The 18606-nt window shown below is 42.9% G+C and overlaps 3 protein-coding genes and 1 pseudogene across 6 annotated transcripts in view; 1 reads left to right on the top strand and 3 right to left on the bottom strand.

Annotated features, from left to right (window-relative positions):
* Positions 1 to 7457, bottom strand: part of LOC309537187 (interferon-inducible GTPase 5-like) — a 32049-nt gene extending 24592 nt beyond the window's left edge. Inside the window, exons 1-2 of one of the 2 annotated variants that reach the window (XM_082231824.1) lie at positions 6741 to 6891; positions 3673 to 5174 (exon numbers count right to left, since the gene is read on the bottom strand). In XM_082231824.1, coding sequence (XP_082087950.1) covers positions 3914 to 5146 — 1233 coding nt within the window. In that variant the 5' untranslated portion in view covers positions 5147 to 5174; positions 6741 to 6891 and the 3' untranslated portion in view covers positions 3673 to 3913. Of the gene's footprint in view, positions 1 to 3672; positions 5175 to 6740 lie in introns of those variants that run through there. The other variant, XM_082231825.1, reaches the window with a different exon arrangement.
* The window catches only part of LOC309537163 (interferon-inducible GTPase 5-like), an 81844-nt gene that overhangs the window by 10734 nt on the left and 52504 nt on the right, over positions 1 to 18606 (bottom strand). The window lies entirely within an intron of this gene.
* Positions 75 to 18606, bottom strand: part of LOC309537188 (interferon-inducible GTPase 5-like) — an 84043-nt gene continuing 65511 nt past the window's right edge. The window contains exon 2 of the mRNA XM_082231826.1: positions 75 to 578. The gene's annotated coding sequence lies outside the window, so the exon portion shown is untranslated. The remainder of the gene's footprint in view (positions 579 to 18606) is intronic.
* Positions 15373 to 17127, top strand: LOC309537173 (interferon-inducible GTPase 5 pseudogene; annotated as a pseudogene). Its single transcript has one exon. The product of its transcript is annotated as an interferon-inducible GTPase 5 pseudogene (transcript).

Genomic DNA, 18606 nt, shown 5'->3' with positions numbered 1-18606 from the left:
TTAAATGATTTTTTTAAACAAAAATTAGAACAGTTGGGGAAATAATTGCAGTAGGGAGGATTCAGAAAAAAACATTTCTTAAAATTTTAATATTTATTGTTTCATTGAGATTAAGCAAATAAGGGAAAAGGAAAGAATAGCAATCAAAGGAGGCAGAGAATACATTAAAACATTTTTAAAAGCCGTAATAACAAAATAACCATAAAATATACTAAAGGCTACAAAACTATATCGTATATTTTTGCATGGATAAGCATGTCTCACAGGATCCCACCCAAGACGATATCTGTGTTAGATCTTGTTTAATTTCAACTGCTTCAGATTTTGATATCTCCTCATTAAGATCAGTAACTTTTTGACCCAGGGCTGTAATTTTAAGATTCACCTTTGCTAAATTATCCTTCAGACATTAATTCTGCATCACAATTTACTTAAGCCTATCAGCAACCGAACTCTCTGAAGCCATTTCTCTTCTCTTCTTTTCTCCATTCTTTATGTTTTGCTGCTGCAAATTTGCTGCATGTTGGAGGGGGAGACATCCATCGCTTTAACACTGACAGGTAGGAGATAAGAAACCTCTAAACCAGTGTTTTTCAACCTTTTTTGGGCAAAGGCACACTTGTTTCATGAAAAAAATCACGAGGCACACCACCATTAGAAAATGTTAAAAAAATTAACTCTGTGCCTATATTGACTATATATAAAGTACCGTATTTTTCGCACCATTGGACACACTTTTTTCCTCCTAAAAAGGAAGGGAAAATGTCTGTGCGTCTTATGGAGCGAATGTGTGGTCCCTGGAGCCAAATCGCTGTTGCCCTACGCTGCTGGGCTGCTCTTCGGGGATCGGGGGAGGAGCCACGGTGCTCTGCCGGCTGCCTCCGCTTTCCCCTGAAGCCCCGGCAACGTTTGCAAGCAGCGGGAAGGCTGTGCGTCTTTGCCCTGTGCTCCTGGGGTGCTCTTTGGGGGTGGGGGAGGAGCCACGCTGCTCTGCCTATAGCTTTTGCATTCCCCCTGAAGCTCCGACAAGGTTTGCAAGCAGAGGGAAGGCTGTGTGATCCTGGGGTGGAGGGGGGAGGAGCTACACTGCTCTGCCTACAGCCTTTACTTTCCCCTGAAGCCCCGACAAGGTTTGCAAGCAGAGGGAAGGCTGTGCGTCTTTGCCCTGCGCTCCTGGGGTGCTTTTTTTTTGGGGGGGGAGCCACACTGCTCTGCCTATAGCTTTTGCATTCCCCCTGAAGCTCCCACAAGGTTTGCAAGCAGAGGGAAGGCTGTGTGATCCTGGGGTGGAGGGGGGGGGGAGGAGCTACACTGCTCTGCCTATAGCTTTTGCATCCCCCCTGAAGCCCCGACAAGGTTTGCAAGCAGAGGGAAGGCTGTGCGTCTTTGTCCTGCGCTCCTGGGGTGCTCTTTGGGGGGGGAGCCACACTGCTCTGCCTATAGCGTTTGCATTCCCCCTGAAGCTCCGACAAGGTTTGCAAGCAGAGGGAAGGCTGTGTGATCCTGGGGTGGAGGGGGGGTGGGGAGCAGCAAATTGCTTTCTCTCAGTGCCTCCTAATTCAACTGCAAAGGATTGCCTAACCGGATTCTGAGCTCCGTTTGAAGTTTAAAAATATTAAGTTTGGGGATTTCTTCAGGTAGCCGTTTTGCAGAAATAGTCATAAATACATGCAAAGCATTTCCACAATTCAGTATTAGTGAGCTCAGCTAAAACCGAGCAGGCATCTGGCTCAGTAACAGTTTAAACTAAACAACTATAACCAAAATAAAAAAATTCCTTCCAGTAGCACCTTAAAGACCAACTAAGTTAGTTCTTGGTATGAGCTTTTGTGTGCATGCACACTTCTTCAGATACACTGCTCTGTATCTGAAGAAGTGTGCATGCACACGAAAGCTCATACCAAGAACTAACTTAGTTGGTCTTTAAGGTGCTACTGGAAGGAATTTTTTTATTTTGACTATGGCAGACCAACACGGCTACCTATCTGTAACTGCAACTATAACCAGACATCCTGTGTGTTTGTGTGTGGACCATGTTTCTAGCAGCTAATCTTTACTGCTGAAAAGAGGCTCTGATATTCCACTCCAACTCTATAATTCATTATACAAATTCTTACAAGTACAGTCCACCTATACCAAACCAAAAACATTGTGTTCTCTTGGTATTGAATGGAAGCTATTTATCTGCCCTCTTTTCCTCCTCTGTTCTTTGCTCAGTCACTCCATTTTGAATCTTCCTTTCAAAACAACCAGGCCTGTTTTGAGAAAACTTCAGAGATTTAGGAACTGGAGCGCAATCATTTGATCTCTTTGCTGTTCCTCCATACTCCAAGCACTTCTCATTTGCACAGCCCTGGTTTCTCTCCCTGACTATAAATATTCTTGATTAATAACAGTAAAATGCTCAAATTTTAATTTTTGTGACTGCTGCCAATACTGACTTCCCAGTGATGATGAAAACAGCTACATTATAATGGAATGTCTGTCCTTTTTCCATTCTCTTCATTATATATTGTGGCTCGCTTTAAAGCAGCAAAGTGGACAGGAGCCACCCACTTTGCTGTTTTAAATAGTTTAGTACAACATTTGAGTTGGATTTTTTCTTCTTATTTTCCTGCTCTAAAAACTTGGTGCGTCTTTTGGTCAGGTGCGTCCTATGGAGCGAAAAATACGGTAATTCTCTTGAATAGGAATCAAATAAACACAAAGAAGCATGGTTTAACATTCAAGCATGGTTTAATATTTTTTTCTTTAATGGCAAACAAAAACGTTGCGGACCGTTCTCTGCTCAGCGGGGATCGATCCGCTGATGTGTGGAGAGGGAGATGTCAGAGCCCCGCTGCTCTCTTGGGGAATCGGATGAGAGCGGACCACCTGTGCAGGTGGACATAGTCCAGCGCCTGCCTAGTGGGCGAAAATTTGACTTTTTTTTTAAAAAAAAAATCTTTCGAATTTTTCAATTTTTCCCACGGCACACCAGGCAACATCTCACGGCACACTAGTGTGCCGCGGAACAGTGGTTGAAAAACACTGCTCTAAACTGGATAAAAATTGTCCATGCAGGCTACTGATTAAGCGTTGTTATAATAGGGCGGCCATATGTCTGGGATTTGTCCGTTGGAAGTAGTGTCAAGGCAGAATTCTTGAAAATTGGTAAAAATGTTTGTGAAATGTCAGAAGTGTTGATTTTTTGGGGTAGATTTCCTTTAAAATAGCTCAAGAACTTCTTTTGTTTTGGGGGGATTTTGCCAAAATAGCTCATCAACTTTGCCCTCCCCACCTCATCTCTATAACTTTAGGTAAAGGTAAAGGGACCCCTGACCATTAGGTCCAGTCGTGACCGACTCTGGGGTTGCGGCGCTCATCTTGCTCTATGGGCCGAGGGAGCTGGCCTTTGTCCGCACACAGCTTCCGGGTCTTGTGGCCAGCATGACTAAGCCGCTTCTGGCGAACCAGAGCAGCGCACGGAAACGCTGTTTACCTTCCCGCTGGAGCGGTTCCTATTTATCTACTTGCACTTTGAGGTGCTTTCAAACTGCTAGGTTGGCAGGAGCAGGGACCGAGCAACGGGAGCTCACCCCATCACAGGGATTCGAACCGCCGACCTTCTGATCGGCAAGTCCTAGGCTCTGTGGTTTAACCCACAGCGCCACCTGCGTCCCTTTCTATAACTCCCCCCCCCCCCAAATAAGCGAAAAGCTCAACAACTTTTGTGTCCGGATTTTCACTTTTTGAAATATGGCAACCCTACAAGTGCTGAGCTGAAGAGTAATAAAGGGAGCATGCTAGGATGCCATCTTGCAAGACCAGAAGACAAACTTGTGAAGAAAGCAATTGGTTGATGCTGTGGTAGAAAAGTGAGATAATGCATGTTGTACCTGGATGTCTCTTCCCAGGTAGATGTATTGGCTGTTTACTTGCGTCTCTTGGGCTCAGCAGCCTTTGCCTGAACTTCCTCTGCATCTTTCACAGCGTTTTCCAAGAAATTCTTCAGCAAGTAGAATGTGGTAGCAAAAGAACTGCCCCCACCATAGAGAGACCCCAACACAGGTATGAAACCCACAACCAGCTCTACCACTGTGATTGCTCCCCAAATTGCTGACCTCTTCAAGATATCCATGGCAAATTCTGTTGTGATCATACGGGTGCTTGGGGTATGTTCAATAACAGATTTCAACTCCTCAACGGGTTTCCCCACACGATTTGCTAGTATATTGAGGGAATCTTCATCCAAGCCAAAAACTTTGCAGGCATGTATCATTGTCGATACCACAATGGCAATGTCACAACCAAGTGAGAGGAATGGGAGAGGAATCAACCCAACAGTACAACTCACCATGGCATTTTTCCATATCAGGCTCTCCATAGCAGCCTTTTTCTTTGTAATGCTATCTTTTGTTAAAATTGGTAGAGACATAATTAAAACATCTCTCTTGATTTCATCCTGTTCCTTTTCAATGGTGTCTTGAAGCAGGGGGAAATCATACTTGCTCAAATCCCACCTTGACATCAGAAAGACCCTTGGAGAAGACTCACCTAATGCCTTCAAATTATCATAGCTATCTTTCCGTATAATGTCAAGAGTCGTCTTCTCAGCTTGCATCATCTCATGGGTGTCGTCCACATTGATGCGTTTTGACCGCCTGTAGTTATCTATATCGACATCCACTTTGCTACGCACATAGTAGAATTTCTTCTTATTTTTACGGATCTCAAGAGCCAAGTTGGTGTCATCCTCAGTGAAGCGCCCTGAGGCGATGATGATGAAAAAATCATACTTGCTGAAATTGACCTTCTCTAGGTATTTCTTTGCACTAAAATTATTTGTTCCAATTCCTGGTAGATCCCATATTTTGACTTTGGGGAATGCAGGGTGTGTATATTCTTGTGGCACCATTGTTGTTTCTGTCACCCCTGTCGGAGCTGCACCCTTTCCATGGTCTTTCATTCCTTGCAGGGCATTGACAAAAGATGATTTCCCGACACCAGATCTTCCTGTGATGGCAATTTCCAACGTGATGTTATTTAATAAATTTGACTGCTCTTTAACTTCACCTGAAACAGTTTCAAATGGTTTTTTCTCCAAAGCAAACTTCACTTCAGCAAGGTCTTTTTTAAAGGTTTCTTTTGTTAAGGCAGGATCCATGACAGTGATTCCTTGTGGCTCAGTTTATCTGTGAAAGAGAGGAAAACTACAATAGTTAAATGATAGCCTTCAACACACTTTTATGGACATATTTACAATCCATGGTTTATGGGGGGGGGGAATCAATTTACATAGGACATAACTCTAAGACCATGGATTGTTTGAACAGCAGTTGGTAGTATTTCAATAAAGTGAAGAATTGTGCCTGTTGTCAATCTCACAGAAATCTCTACATGCATGCATTCACACATAACCCTTAAAACATGTTTATGTGGGATGTGGATCTTTTTTGAACTCAAATTATTCATTCCTCTAGAGATGTGTCTAAAGGAAGCATTTACTCCCCACATATCCCTAGTATATTCTGGCCAAGTCTTGCCCTGCCACTTTTGCAAAAGTCACCAGTAAAAAGAAGAATGTTTTTAAAAATGTCATCAAGGGGGAGGTGAAAAAAAGGAGCCAGAGGGTCGAAATAAGTGATGCAGAAAGAGCCCAGAAATATTCTTAAAGGGCAATACTCAATACTGGGGGAAATATCCACATTGGGTTCTTGTCAACTAACCTTTACTCAGCGATGACTCAGTGAAATTAATAACCATGCCTAAGATCCATTAATTTGAATAGGTCTACTCTGAATAAATAAATGAAATACAGCTATAGGGAAAAAGAGCTATGAGGAAGTTGCAGAATCACAGAACTGTAGAGTTGGAAGGGACCCTGAGGGTCATCTAGTCCAACCCCCTGCAATGCAGGAATATGCAGCTGGTCCATACAGGGATCGAACCTGCAGCCTTGGTGTTATCAGCACCACGGTCTAACCAACTGAGCTATCCAGGCTCATCAGGCAGCACCAACCCAGAACCAAGAGAACCTCCAGCACCTTCTGCCCTGCCCCGAACCCTTACCATGCAGTTTTTCTAATCAGAAGTGGCGCAGATACCGTTTTTACACACCAGCAAGTGCTGGGACGCAGCCGTGTTCCTGGGGGGGGGGGTCTGCAGAGGGATATATTGAATTAACACGCGAAAGGGTGGCATTGGCTTCAGGGCAGTTACTTAACACTCTTATGCTTTGCTTCTGCACTAAGGGGCAGGCCAGATGGTCTCTGCCTCTTCAGCACTCAGGGCATTGTTTAGAGAATAGAAGTTGCTGTATTCCTCTCTTCTGCACCCCGTTCCCCGCTCTGACAAAGAGGGTGGGGTCATGAACTGCATTGCAATGCTGATAGACGCCTTTTATTGAACTCGTGGGGGGACGGGACACCCTTATAGTAGCACGAGCTCTGCTTGCTCCCTGGTGATGGAATGTTATTTATTCCGTTTGCCGCGGGGAAGAAGGGCAGCCTTCTCGAACAATCATTGTTAATAATAATATTATTGTTAATGATATGATATCACAATAGCTATAATGTAATGGTTAACATAATAACAATAAAAAGGTGAAAAATAACAATAAAAAGGTAAAAGGTAAACAACAACAGCAATTGTTTCTGCCACCCCCACCAAGCAAGGAGCTCAGAGTCTCCTTTAACGCAAAGAAGCTCAAAAAGAAACGGAAATCATTCGAGATCGAGGAAAAAAGTTCAACTCCTTACCTCCTGCCGGATCGATTTTTTGCAGCCAAGCTCAGTCGTCTTCTTGGGGGTTTTGCTTCGAGGTTTCTCGCGCTTTTCTCCCACCTTCTCTCATTGTGTGCCTCTCTTTTATACCCTCTCTCCCTCCCAATCTAACACTACTAAAAGCAAAAAAGAAAGTGAAGGTAACCAGCGAGGATGAGATAAGATCGCAACAAATAGCCGAAGCTGCATTCCTGGCCAGAGGGAGCTCCAAGCAGCCCGTTTGCTAGCGGGGATTTTGCTTTTTCTGGAAAGTCCCAAAGGATCACCTGTGGAAGCATCCCATGGAAGTAATCCTTCACCTCTGCTGTTGTTGCCTCTGTGCCAGTCTCAGCAGCACCTGAGTTGTCTGCACTTAAGCAGCGTGGCATTGATGAAAGAGGACTACGCAGAGCCCAGCCTTCCTACTATTGCAGCATAGAATAGAATATTTGCAAAGAACCATAGAAATTTCCTAGATTTTTTTTTAAAAAACCTTCTAGTTAATAAGGTGCATTCATTGGTGTGCTCTGAGCATGAGTAATGTTGGATAAAATCCTTAGGCTGGGGTGTAAATGGCAAGTTGGGGGAACAGAGCAGTGCTATGAGGAGAATTCGGCTGATCAGGGCACGTGGTGCCCCTGGTTGCACAACCAGACATGCATCTGCTGTACATCAGATGCGCACTGGGCACAGACTTATTAATATAAGAATGCAATGACAACAAGGTTCTGCCTCCTATATGAAGTGCATCAAGTTCTTTCTTCCAACCCTCTCCTGTTATTTGCATTAAAAAGATTGGGGGGGGGGTTGGCAGTGAAAGGATTTTATTAGCATGTGCAGAGATACTTTGTTCTGCTTAGGAAGCCCTTTCAGCACTAACTTGTCTACTGAGGGCCTCCTGCACATCATTGATCACGTGACCCATTTGCATTGCAGAAAATGCTGAGAATGGAAAAGCATCATAAGGGATGTTATATTGGTTCACATGCTCAGACCTGTCAGGTTTCACTGTCAAGTTCCATAAACTCACAGATAGGCTGTGCCTTGTTGTTATCCGTGCACTGAAGATCAGCAGTGTTGACCGTGTATCACTGGTTTTGATCTTTGATCAGTTCGAGCAGAACTGTGTTGCTGGGCAGGCATGGGGAGAGGAAAACTTGTAAACAGGATGCAGTTTCTGCTCCAAGATCTTTACCCATCTACCATGGCCACATTCTCACCCTCTCCCCACATGGCATTTTAGTAGGCCTCATCTAAAACCATGTATCAGTATGAGACCACCCCATCCTCTCTGATCTTACACAGTTACACCACTATTGTACGTGTGGCAAACAGAGAATGACAACGAGGCAATGAGCCTCCGTTGGTCTGTCATCTGAAGGAAATGCACTGTGCTAAAATTCTCCTGAGCTTTCTACCAAGTAGCAATGAGGCAAACATGGAATTGGAACCTGGACCTAGGGCACAGACTCACTTGACGTTGTGGTGAGCCTCAGGCCTGGAAAGGGTGGTCATAGGTAGTCAGAGACTGTGTCAGCAGCAGTAAGTAAAAGCTCATGTGACACGAGGTAGACGTGCGCATGGCTGGCTTTATGGCAAAAAGTATACAATCAAATAAGAGATGATGCAAGCTGCAGAACACCACTATATAAGGGAATAAGTGTAATTGGTCAGGAAAGGTTATGGTAGGGGAGAGGGGTATAACAGAGGGGGCTTGCCAAGGCTCAGGTCCAGCCTTTGGGTGCAATGCCCCTGGACCATACTTCTGTACAGAGCAAATAAACGAACTTCTTCTTCACCAAACGCCTCATGTGTGTGACTCTTTGGAGGAACTTAAGTGAGAGCTCAGGTTCTCCTGCAACAACATGAGTTCAGCCATGATGCATCCCTACTTGGCCTCTGCTCAATTAGTCCTTAGGCAACACAAGCCACCTATTCTCACCTTCTTAGCTAGCAGCTGCCAAGTCTTAGAAAAGGGAATTCTGTAACCTAGCAGACTGCAGCTGGGAATTTTGATGTGAAAATTCCAAACAGGAGGGAGGGGGTCCAGGCAGCGAGCAACCACAGCCTCTTCTGCACCTGTTTGTTATGCTCAACGCCTAGCTGAGGGCAGACCACAGATTTCCTGTTGCTCTCATCAACTCACAAGAATGAGAGCATCAGTCTGTTGAGATCTTCTAGCTCTTCTGCCACAGAGTCCAGAGAGGACAGGAGAGCGTGTGAGCAGCTGAAGTGAGAAGACAAACTACCCTATCCTCAAACAACTGTTTGTCAAGGATCTCAAGGAGCAAGTAAGTCTTAACAGAGGTTCTTCAAAGTCTTTCCCTCCCAGCCTGCTTTCCCCTTGCTCAGCTGGCAGGCTTGTGATCCCAATGATGTTAGATCTCCTGCTGCCCTTGAGCTTCTCCCCTAAGCTTAACAGCAGCATTGGGGGGAGAGGGATTTTCATCAGAATCATGGGATGGAGAGGGAAAGTTTCAAACTGTCCTCTGCCTGCAAACCCTTTCTGTCCTGTTGAGTTGACTGGGGAGTATCTGAGAGTGTTTAAAAGGAGGCTAGACAGCAAGAGGTTAACAGTTATCTGAAGCCCCCCACACCATCCATCCGCCTTTGCCCATGAAACTAGGCAAACTATCTGGAACCTTCCTTTCTCCCACCTCCAACATGGCTGATCAGTGGAAAGGTACATTGTGAGCCTCATAAGACTAGGCCGGTGGACAAAAGCAGTCTGAGGGGTGCAGATGGTATGCTTCTGAAGCAAAGTTAGAAAACTTCCCCCTCTCTCTGCCGAGCAGTGGCAAGAGGCTGTGGGCTTCCTGGCATGCACCCAGGGTCTGTGGTCCTTTGGGGAACTGAGACACGGCAGGGGGGTCTTTTGCCACCACTTATGGGATGCTGTCAAGCTTCTTGAATAATCTAGCTGAGGATGCTGATAGGGTTCGAAAGAAAGCCCTAGGACTGGAAGAGTGTGAGGCAGAGCATCTCAGGGCCAAGTAGAACTTGCACAAGACATGATGCAACCCAAGGTGGGGTAATAGGAGCTGCTGCTGCTATGGCAAGTATTCCCACGTTGGCACCCCTTTTCTTACCCCTTTTTGCTGGTTCTAGAGACAATGAAGCAGACCCTATAGGTGATTTGCCTTACTGCAATACGACACAATCAAGCTTTTTAAAAAAGCAACAATTTTTGTAAAGTCATTGTCACAAACTCTCAGATTTTTCCACCTACAGCTGGTTCACTGCTTTGGACAGAAATGGCCGCACCAAACTAGTCTCTTGAGTGCTGGGGAAGGTTTCCTGTGCGTGCTTAGCTTCTGCTAGTCTGGCTGGGGAGATTTCTGTTTGTTTTTGTTCTCCAAATGGTTTACAATGAAGAGGAAACAGAGCCACCCAGTTCAGGTTTCTCTTTCTCAGAAATCAGCCATTTGAGCAGAGCTGTGTGCTGTCAAGCAGCCAGGAACTATCAGCAACATGACATTTTGTCCTAACTACATTGCTGCACCAGTGTATTGTCTGTGGATCATAATATATTGGCTAAATGCAGGCATCCCCAACCTTTGGCCCTCCAAATATTTTGGCCTACAACTCCCATGATCCCAAGTTAACAGGAATAGTGATCGGGGATGATCGGAATTGTAGTCCAAAACATCTGGAGGGCCAAAGGTTGGGGATGCCTGGCTTAATACATCTCCCTCCTCATCCCCATGAAGTTCCACACATAGCCCCTTCCCCAGACTTGGATCTTGACTTCTGAAAGGTCCCAGTCAGAACCACATCACATTTCAAGTTGCTTTGTCGCATTGTTGTTGTTCTTCAGACCCATGTAAATGTCAGAACAGAAGAGTTTTGCTGGATCAGGCCAATGGCCCACCCAGGCCAGGCTCGTATTCTCAGAACAGAACTCAGTTCACTGTGAAACCACTCTGCCCCACTTCCTTGTTGGCTGTTATTCATAGTTCGGAAGGCAGAGGGAAGCGAAGCCTGCTTTCACTGTCATTGTAAAAAAATTATTTCAAAGCGTGCCATGTACCTTGTATGGTAGTTTTCTAGATGCTAGAGAAAGCAATCCTCTCAAACAGCTGTCCAACTTGTCACTTTAAGGGAGTTGCTGTTTTTCCAAAGAGCGACAGGCTGCCAATTTTAATTTGCTGATTGTAAAAATATTTCTATGCTGCCTAAAAGGAGCCACCCTAATTAATTCTGACTCTTTCTTTCTTTGCTCACTTTCCCACGGTTTCTCACGGTTGCTTGAAAGGACAACAATCAAATATACAGTGAGTGGAACCTTGGTTCTTGAACTTAATCTGTTCTGGGTTTCTTTTTTTAAAAATAATAATATTTTATTAAAATTTTCCAAAAAAATTAAAATCCACAAAAACAACAAAAGTAAGAAAAAACAAACAACAAACATCAAAAATTCCAACAAAGAAACAGAAAAAAGAAGAAAAATACAAAAGAAAAATTTAGCATAAAAAGAACACTCTTTTATATTAATAACTTTCAAAACCTTATTCTCTTTGCTTCCACCCGCCTTCCCTTCTTGTATTCTACTTTAAAAGTTAATTCAGCAAGATCATTTAATATTTATTTTAGACCTTTATCCATCCCTTTATAATCTTATTTATCTTAATCGCTAGAACCCCTTCATTTCATTTTCAGAGCCTTCAACATTCATAAATTTTACAATATTTTTGTAGGTAAGCTTTAAACTTCTTCCAATCCTCTTCCATCTGCTCCTCTCCTTGATCTCGGATTCTGCCGGTCATCTCTGCCAGTTCCATATAGTCTATCACTTGCATCTGCCATTCTTCCAAGGTGGGTAAATCTTGCGTCTTCCAATGCTTTGCGATAAGTATTATTGCTGCTGCTGCTGTGGCATACATGAAAAAAGTTCTATCCTTCTTTGGCACCAATTGGCCGACTATGCCCAGGAGAAAGGCCTCTGGTTTCTTCAGGAAAGTATACTTAAATACTTTTTTCAGTTCATTATAGATAATTTCCCAGAACGCCTTAATCCTTGGGCACGTCCACCAAAGGTGAAAGAATGTTCCTTCAGTTTCTTTACATTTCCAACATTTATTATCAGGCAAATGATAGATTTTTGCAAGCTTAAGGCATTACATGCCGTGAATTTCATACCGGTGGTCCACAACCGTTCCCAGTCAGCAAACATAATATTATGACCAATGTCTTGTGCCCATTTTATCATAGCCGATTTAACCGTTTCCTCCTCCGTGTTCCATTTCAACAGCAAATCATACATTCTCGACAATATCTTAGCTTTGGGTTCTAACAATTCTGTTTCCAACTTTGATTTTTCCACCTGGAAACCATTTTTCCTGTCCAAGTTATAGGCCTCTCTTATTTGAAAGTAATGTAACCAATCCTGCACCTTATCTTTAAGTTTCTCATAACTCTGCAATTTCAACCTGTCCCCTTCTTGTTCCAAAATTTCCGAATATCTCGGCCATTTAGATTCCATATTAAGCTTTTTCACAGCTTTGGCCTCCATTGAAGTGAACAATAACTGGCTGTTATCCACATTAACTGCTGCACTCTCATCACCCCAATGCATGCACACACAGTGTGTGACTCTGTGTGGGGAAAGACTTCAGGGGTGCCAACACTTTGCTTGGATGAGGGTCACTGGAAACTATTGTCTTTTTTTGATATATGGTGCTGTATTTGTGTGTTGAGTGTGCACACTCACACACCACCTTAGCACAAGTTGGAAGGGCTCACAGCAATACCACTCCAACAGATGTTAATTCCCTAAAAGGTTTCTTGTAGAGGGAGGGTTGCAGCATGGAGAGTGAGTCTGAGTAGCACCGAGTCAAAAACAAAAGAGGAATGTAAATGGGTAGAATTGATGGTAATTGCAGTCAGACAGGTTATAGCGAGTTATTGGAAAAATGCAGAAGAAACAGATGTGAACCAATGGAGGAAAAAACTGATTATAATTTTAGAATATCTAACTGTGAAAATACACAGAATGAAAGGGTTTAAGGTCAGTGAGAAAGAGGAGGATTGGTTTGAGAAGATATTGAATTATTTGGGTCGGTTTGAACAATTTGGAGCAATTAAAATGCTAAAAGTTAAATAAACCTTGTGGAGGGAGGAGTGTTAATGTAGAATTGTACATATGGTTGATTTGAATATGTTATTATTGATTATGTATACCCAATGTATCAGCCGCCTGGGGGGGTTTCACTGTTTGTGTTTTGGTTGTTGATTAAAAATATTTTTTTAAAAAACAACAACTGCCAGGACCTCTGGGAAACGCCATTTCCCAGGCTCCTAATTCTTGTATCTCCCAGGGACCCTGATGCTCAACCCATTTCTCCTGGATTATCCTAGAGGTTGCAACAAAGGGTGGATGCCGAAAGATTCTTTCCCAATCTTCATCTAAAATCTGTTCCTGAATGTCTAACTTCCAATGTCAAACTTTCCTTTGGTGATTCCCCCTTGTCTAATAACACCTTAAACAATTTTGAAACTATTTTGTCCCTATCTGTCCTATATCCTTACACTAATTCTTCGAAGGGTGTAATAATTCTTTTACCACATTTTTTTAACTTCTTCTTCCTTTAGCAGAGAGGAAATTTGTCTTTTCTGTAGTCGATTAATTTTATTCCAAATACCACTTTCCTGTTCCATCGTACCTTCTATTCCCCAACTATTCTCTATCTCCTCAATTGAGATCTCCTTTAATTTATCCCCTACCTCCTTTGGAATGAACTCCCTTAACAGGGCTATTTTATCAAAATACCACATTTTGGTAATGGGGGGAGAGGCCACTTCTTCACTTCTTCCATACCCAGATGGACCCCGTAAATGTTGATATTTTATCTGCTTCCCTTTTCCTCCTATTGAATATTCTTATTTTTCCCTCCTAATACTTCCAAATTCTCCCACTCAATACACCCCAAATCTTCCCCCTGTTTTCTCTCCAACCAAATCATAAGATGTCTCAGTTGGTAGGCTTCGTAATATAAAACCATGTTGGGAATCCCCCATCCTCCATCTTGGATCCTATGATACCTCTATCTACCTGCCGCCCTTGGTTTCTTGGATGCAAAAACAAACCTATTGATTTTCCCTTGCCACCCTTTCAATATCCATTCTGGTATGTGCCAGGGTAATACATAAAAAAGATACGTTAATCCGGGTAACAAAAACATTTTAACTAATGCAATTCTTATACTAATTGATTCCTCCCTTTCCCCCCATATTTTCAACTTCGACTGAATACTGCTCCAAGTTTTTTTATAATTATATTTAAATATTTTCTTCAAATTTTTAGTTATTCTTACCCCTAAATATTTTACCATCTTATTTGCTATAGGAATACCCAGTAATTTAGAGGCTTCTAGTTGAATTTTAAGTTTCACATTTAAACACATCATTGATGATGTATTAAAATTAACTTTTAACTCTGATACTTTCAAAATGATTTTTATTGGCACCACTGCGGCCCCCAGGTCCCTAACCGTCACCATCATGTCATCCGCATACATTGTCAATAACTCCCCCTCTGCCCTTCCTTTCCCTGGGATTTCAAATCCTTTAATCTCATTATTCTTTTTCAATTTGATTGCTAATGGTTCCAATGCTAAAATAAAGAGCAGGGGATAAAGTGGACATCCTTGCTTTGTACCAGTTAGCACTTGGGTGTACCCCCCCCCCGCCGAGCCATCAATTCCTCCCATTGCTTTGGACTCCGTATATATTGCCTCAACCACCTGTTGAAATTTCAGTCCAAATTTATATTTTTGCAATATCTTTTTCAAATAATTCCAATCCACCAAATCAAATGTTTTATATATATATATATATATACAATGACATGAGAGTGAGAGGCAAATCTTCATTTTTCACTAAATACACCATACCCATCACCTTCCTGACTGCCTCTACCAAATACAGTTGAGGCACTGCTGCAGAACTCTAGGTGTAATGGAAGTTGTAATGTGTGAAAGTGTCTGCATATATCTGTTTTTTGTGAAATTCCGGGCTCTGATATGCCTTATGGCAAACCCTTTCAAGTGTGGGTGCAGTAACCACAGTGAATTGGATCAAGGGAAATACTTGTTTTTAAGAAAAATCTGAACAGAGCAGAGGTGCCTCATTCCGTGCGTTGAAGTCACACGGTTCATTTACCAATTGGTGTGTCCCTGTCTCTTACCAGGGAGGAGGGGTGGTGAAAAGTGGTGGGGAGTCCAGCATGGTGCAGGCACACCAGCCAATCAAAACCAATGCTCCTACCAGAGCATGAATGGAAGCTTCCACACCACAGTTTGTTGAGGATTTCTTGCTGCTCATATATGGGAGTTTTTGAGTGTCTACATGAGAATGTTCTCATCAAAATGCCACCCATTGTTATTTTCCCATTTAATCTGGATTCACAGTTTCCATGCAAACCCCAAGAAGTAAACAGCAAACAAACAAAACAAAACACCCAGGGAAATGGAAAATCTGGATTAAAAGTGGGAACAGAATGTGAAATGGCATTTTGATGATGATGTTCTATAGACACTGAAAAAAGCATATATGCAAGAGCAGCAGTGAGCATAAATGGAAGTTCCATGTAGAAGAGCCCACAATGTCAAGATCTGAATGTGGTGGGGTTTTTTTTTTGGGGGGGGGGGATATTCATATTTCACTTGAGTGTAAATCATCACTGAATTTCCCAGCTGGGTGGACCACTAGTATTGCCAAAGTCTTTCTGAATTCTCCCTTTTTCTTTCTAGGATGCTGTCAAATAAAAAGAAATTCTTAGCATTCGTTGAGTTTATCAAGTCTCTTCAAAAAAATGTAGACATAAAATCAGACCCTGCCACATATTTCAATGAAGTAATCAAGATATATGAGAAGACTTTCAGTGATGGTGGAATGAAGGAAGCAGCTTCAGAAGTCAAAAAGGAGCTGGAGGAGTTGGAAAACACTGAGCTTCACATTGCCATCACTGGAGAGGTGGGCTCTGGGAAATCAACCCTCATCAATGCTCTCCGAGGCCTGAAGGCAGAAGATGATGGTGCCGCCCCTGTAGGAGTAACAGAAACCACACTGAATCCAAATGCTTATTCGCATCCCGACTATCCCAAAGTGAAATTTTGGGACTTGCCAGGAATTGGATCCCCAGGTTTTTCACCAGAGAGTTACCTTAAGAAGGTGGATTTCCCCAGATATGACTTCTTCATCATTGTAGGTTCCACAAGGTTCCAAGATTACCACACTAAGCTAGCTCAGGAGATCCAACGGATGAATAAGTTGTTTTATTTTGTACGCTCCAAAATGGATATAGATATGTCCAGCGCGAAAAGGGATTATCCTAAAACCTTCAGTGAAGATAAAGCCATTCAAACGATCAGGGATGAGTGCAATAAGAACTTGCTAAACTTCAAGGACTCCAGTCACCAGAGCTTTCTGATCTCTTCCTGGGACCTTGCCAAGTATGACTTCCCCCGACTGGTGGAGATCTTGGAGAAAGATCTGCCCAGCCTGAAGAGAATTGCATTCCTGCTCAGCCTCCCCAACTTTTCCTCTGAGGTCATAGAAAAGAAGAAATCTGCACTGAAGAGTCACATATGGAAAATATCCCTGCTGTCTGCTGGCACCAGTGCTATTCCCCTTCCAGGCCTTCCTCTGGCTTGTGATGTTGTCCTCTTGTGTGGGTCCATGGTTGTCTTCTACAAGAGATTTGAGCTGGATGATGGCTCCTTAGCTAGGCTGGCCAGATTGGCCAGGAAGCCTGTTGAAGAACTGAAGGCCGTGATTAAGTCTCCTCAGGGGAAAGAAATCACCCAGGATCTTGTTGTGAAGACAATATCCCATACTTTACAATGTTTCCTCCCAGTTTCACCAGTTAGTAGCTTGGCAAGTGCAGGGGTGTCTTTTGCCACCACTTATTGGATGCTACGGAGCTTCCTGGATAATCTGTCTGAGGATGCTGAAAGAGTGAAGAAAGTCCTAGGACTGGAAGAGTGTGAGGCAGAGCATCTCAGGGCCAAGCAGAACTGGCACAAGACATGATGCAGCCCAAGGTGGGGAAAGTAGGAGTTGCTGCTGCTGCTTCTGCTGCTGCTGTGGCAAACATTCCCACTTTGGCACCCCTTTTCATACCCATTTTGGCTGGTTCTAGAGACCATGAAGCAGACCCTATAGCTGATTTACCTTACCGCATTATGACACAATCAAGCTTTTAAAAATAGGGATAAAAAGCATCTTCCAATTTTTGTAAAGTCTTTTGGAGACAAACGTGCCAGACAGGTACACCACTGCTCCCCATTTGCTGTATGGAACCCAATACTCTTGTGAATTGAATTGGCCGGTTTTAATCAATGCACCCTTAGAGATTCATTAAACATGTTGTATCCACAGTGAATGCTATTTTTAATTGATACTTTTTAAATATGCTCAGAAGTAAACTAGACACATTTGTCATATTGATGTAACATGCTATCAAAACCTCTCCATGTAACCTTTACCCAGATAGGCCTTTAAGAAAGAGATGTGTTTAAGTTTGATGTAGTTTTATTAGATATTGCTAAAATTATTTTGTTAGATTATAAGCAATAATCAAAATAACTGTAGAAGTTTAAGTGTAGGTATTTTGGGCATATAGTTTTTTACTTTCAGGAAGTTTTCCATGACCTGCCCTGAGATCTCTGGGTATAGGGCGGTATATAAATTCAACTTAGAATAATAATAATAATGAAGTTGCAGATTTTGTGGAATGCAATCTTGCTTTTCTTCGATAATTGAGAAAGCGTAGGGGAAAAAACCTCCTTCAAAGGAGAATTTGGGAATACATATCCCTTCCTTGGAGCGTGTTACTCTCTCATTTGGCTTATGTAATATTTTATTCCTGCCCAATTCTAGCCTTGCTGATTCAGAAAATTATGATTTAGTTAAGGTTTAGTCAAGGTTTCTCAGCCTTAACAATATTTCAGATTTGTAATGCTAACATATTATATATACTGTTTTTATGTTATTAAACTCATTTATCTTATTTTCTGTAGTGCTCAATTAAGTTCTACCAAGTAAAGGAAATGCATTTGCTATGTGCCTGAAGACTCATCCTTGAACACTGAATTTTCTTTGTTGATATGAAGGGGAGCTAATTTCATTGTAAAGGGAACTGAGATGAGAAAATGGATTTCTGCTTCGTAGAAACCAAGCTTACATTTCCCCCCTGAACAAAGCAAAAGTGTCACTTCCCACTCTCCTCTCCCCCTTTTAATTTCAAAATGCTTTGCTCACACTAATGCAGCAGCTCCTCTTTTCTGCCTTGGTTTGAGGGTCATCTCTCAAAGGGAGACATTCTGGGTTAGGTGGCCGGAGAGAGTTGCCTGAACCAGAGGCTAGAAATTATTTTAGTTAAAAGTTGGAAATTAATAAAGTTAAGGACTTGCAGCCATTTTGAACTTTTTGTTATGGCATTCTTTAAAACATGAGTCTCGCTTCTTCGTTCAGTCTGAGGATAGTAGAGCCTACAGACTATTTGGGCTATGAGGGATTTTGTGCACTTGGGTTTTGGATGTGCGGTTTTGCTTTTTTGGTTAAAACACACTGAAATATAACGGTCATGGCCCACTGCAGCAGCTCAGGAAGATGCATGGCTGGTAGTTCACATTTTATTGGCAAGACAAACGCCGACAGCGGCTCCCACAGGGCGACTTCTGCATGGAAGCCGCTGCTGCTCATTCCTCTTCAAGCCGCTCCTGGTTCTAGGAGATGGCGGAGCAGGGGAAGGCGGGGAGTCAACTGGCCCATCCCTTCTTCCTCCACCTCATTCTGCCCTAACTCTTCTTCCTCCTCTGCCTGGTGTGGCTGCTGCCTGCCGGGTGGCTCCCAGCTCCAT

This window comes from Podarcis vaucheri (assembly GCF_965113315.1).
Source record: "Podarcis vaucheri genome assembly, chromosome: 7".
NCBI classification, from domain to species: domain Eukaryota; kingdom Metazoa; phylum Chordata; class Lepidosauria; order Squamata; family Lacertidae; genus Podarcis; species Podarcis vaucheri.
Note: the sequence above shows the minus strand (reverse complement) of the source record. Positions and strands in the feature narration are given on the sequence as shown.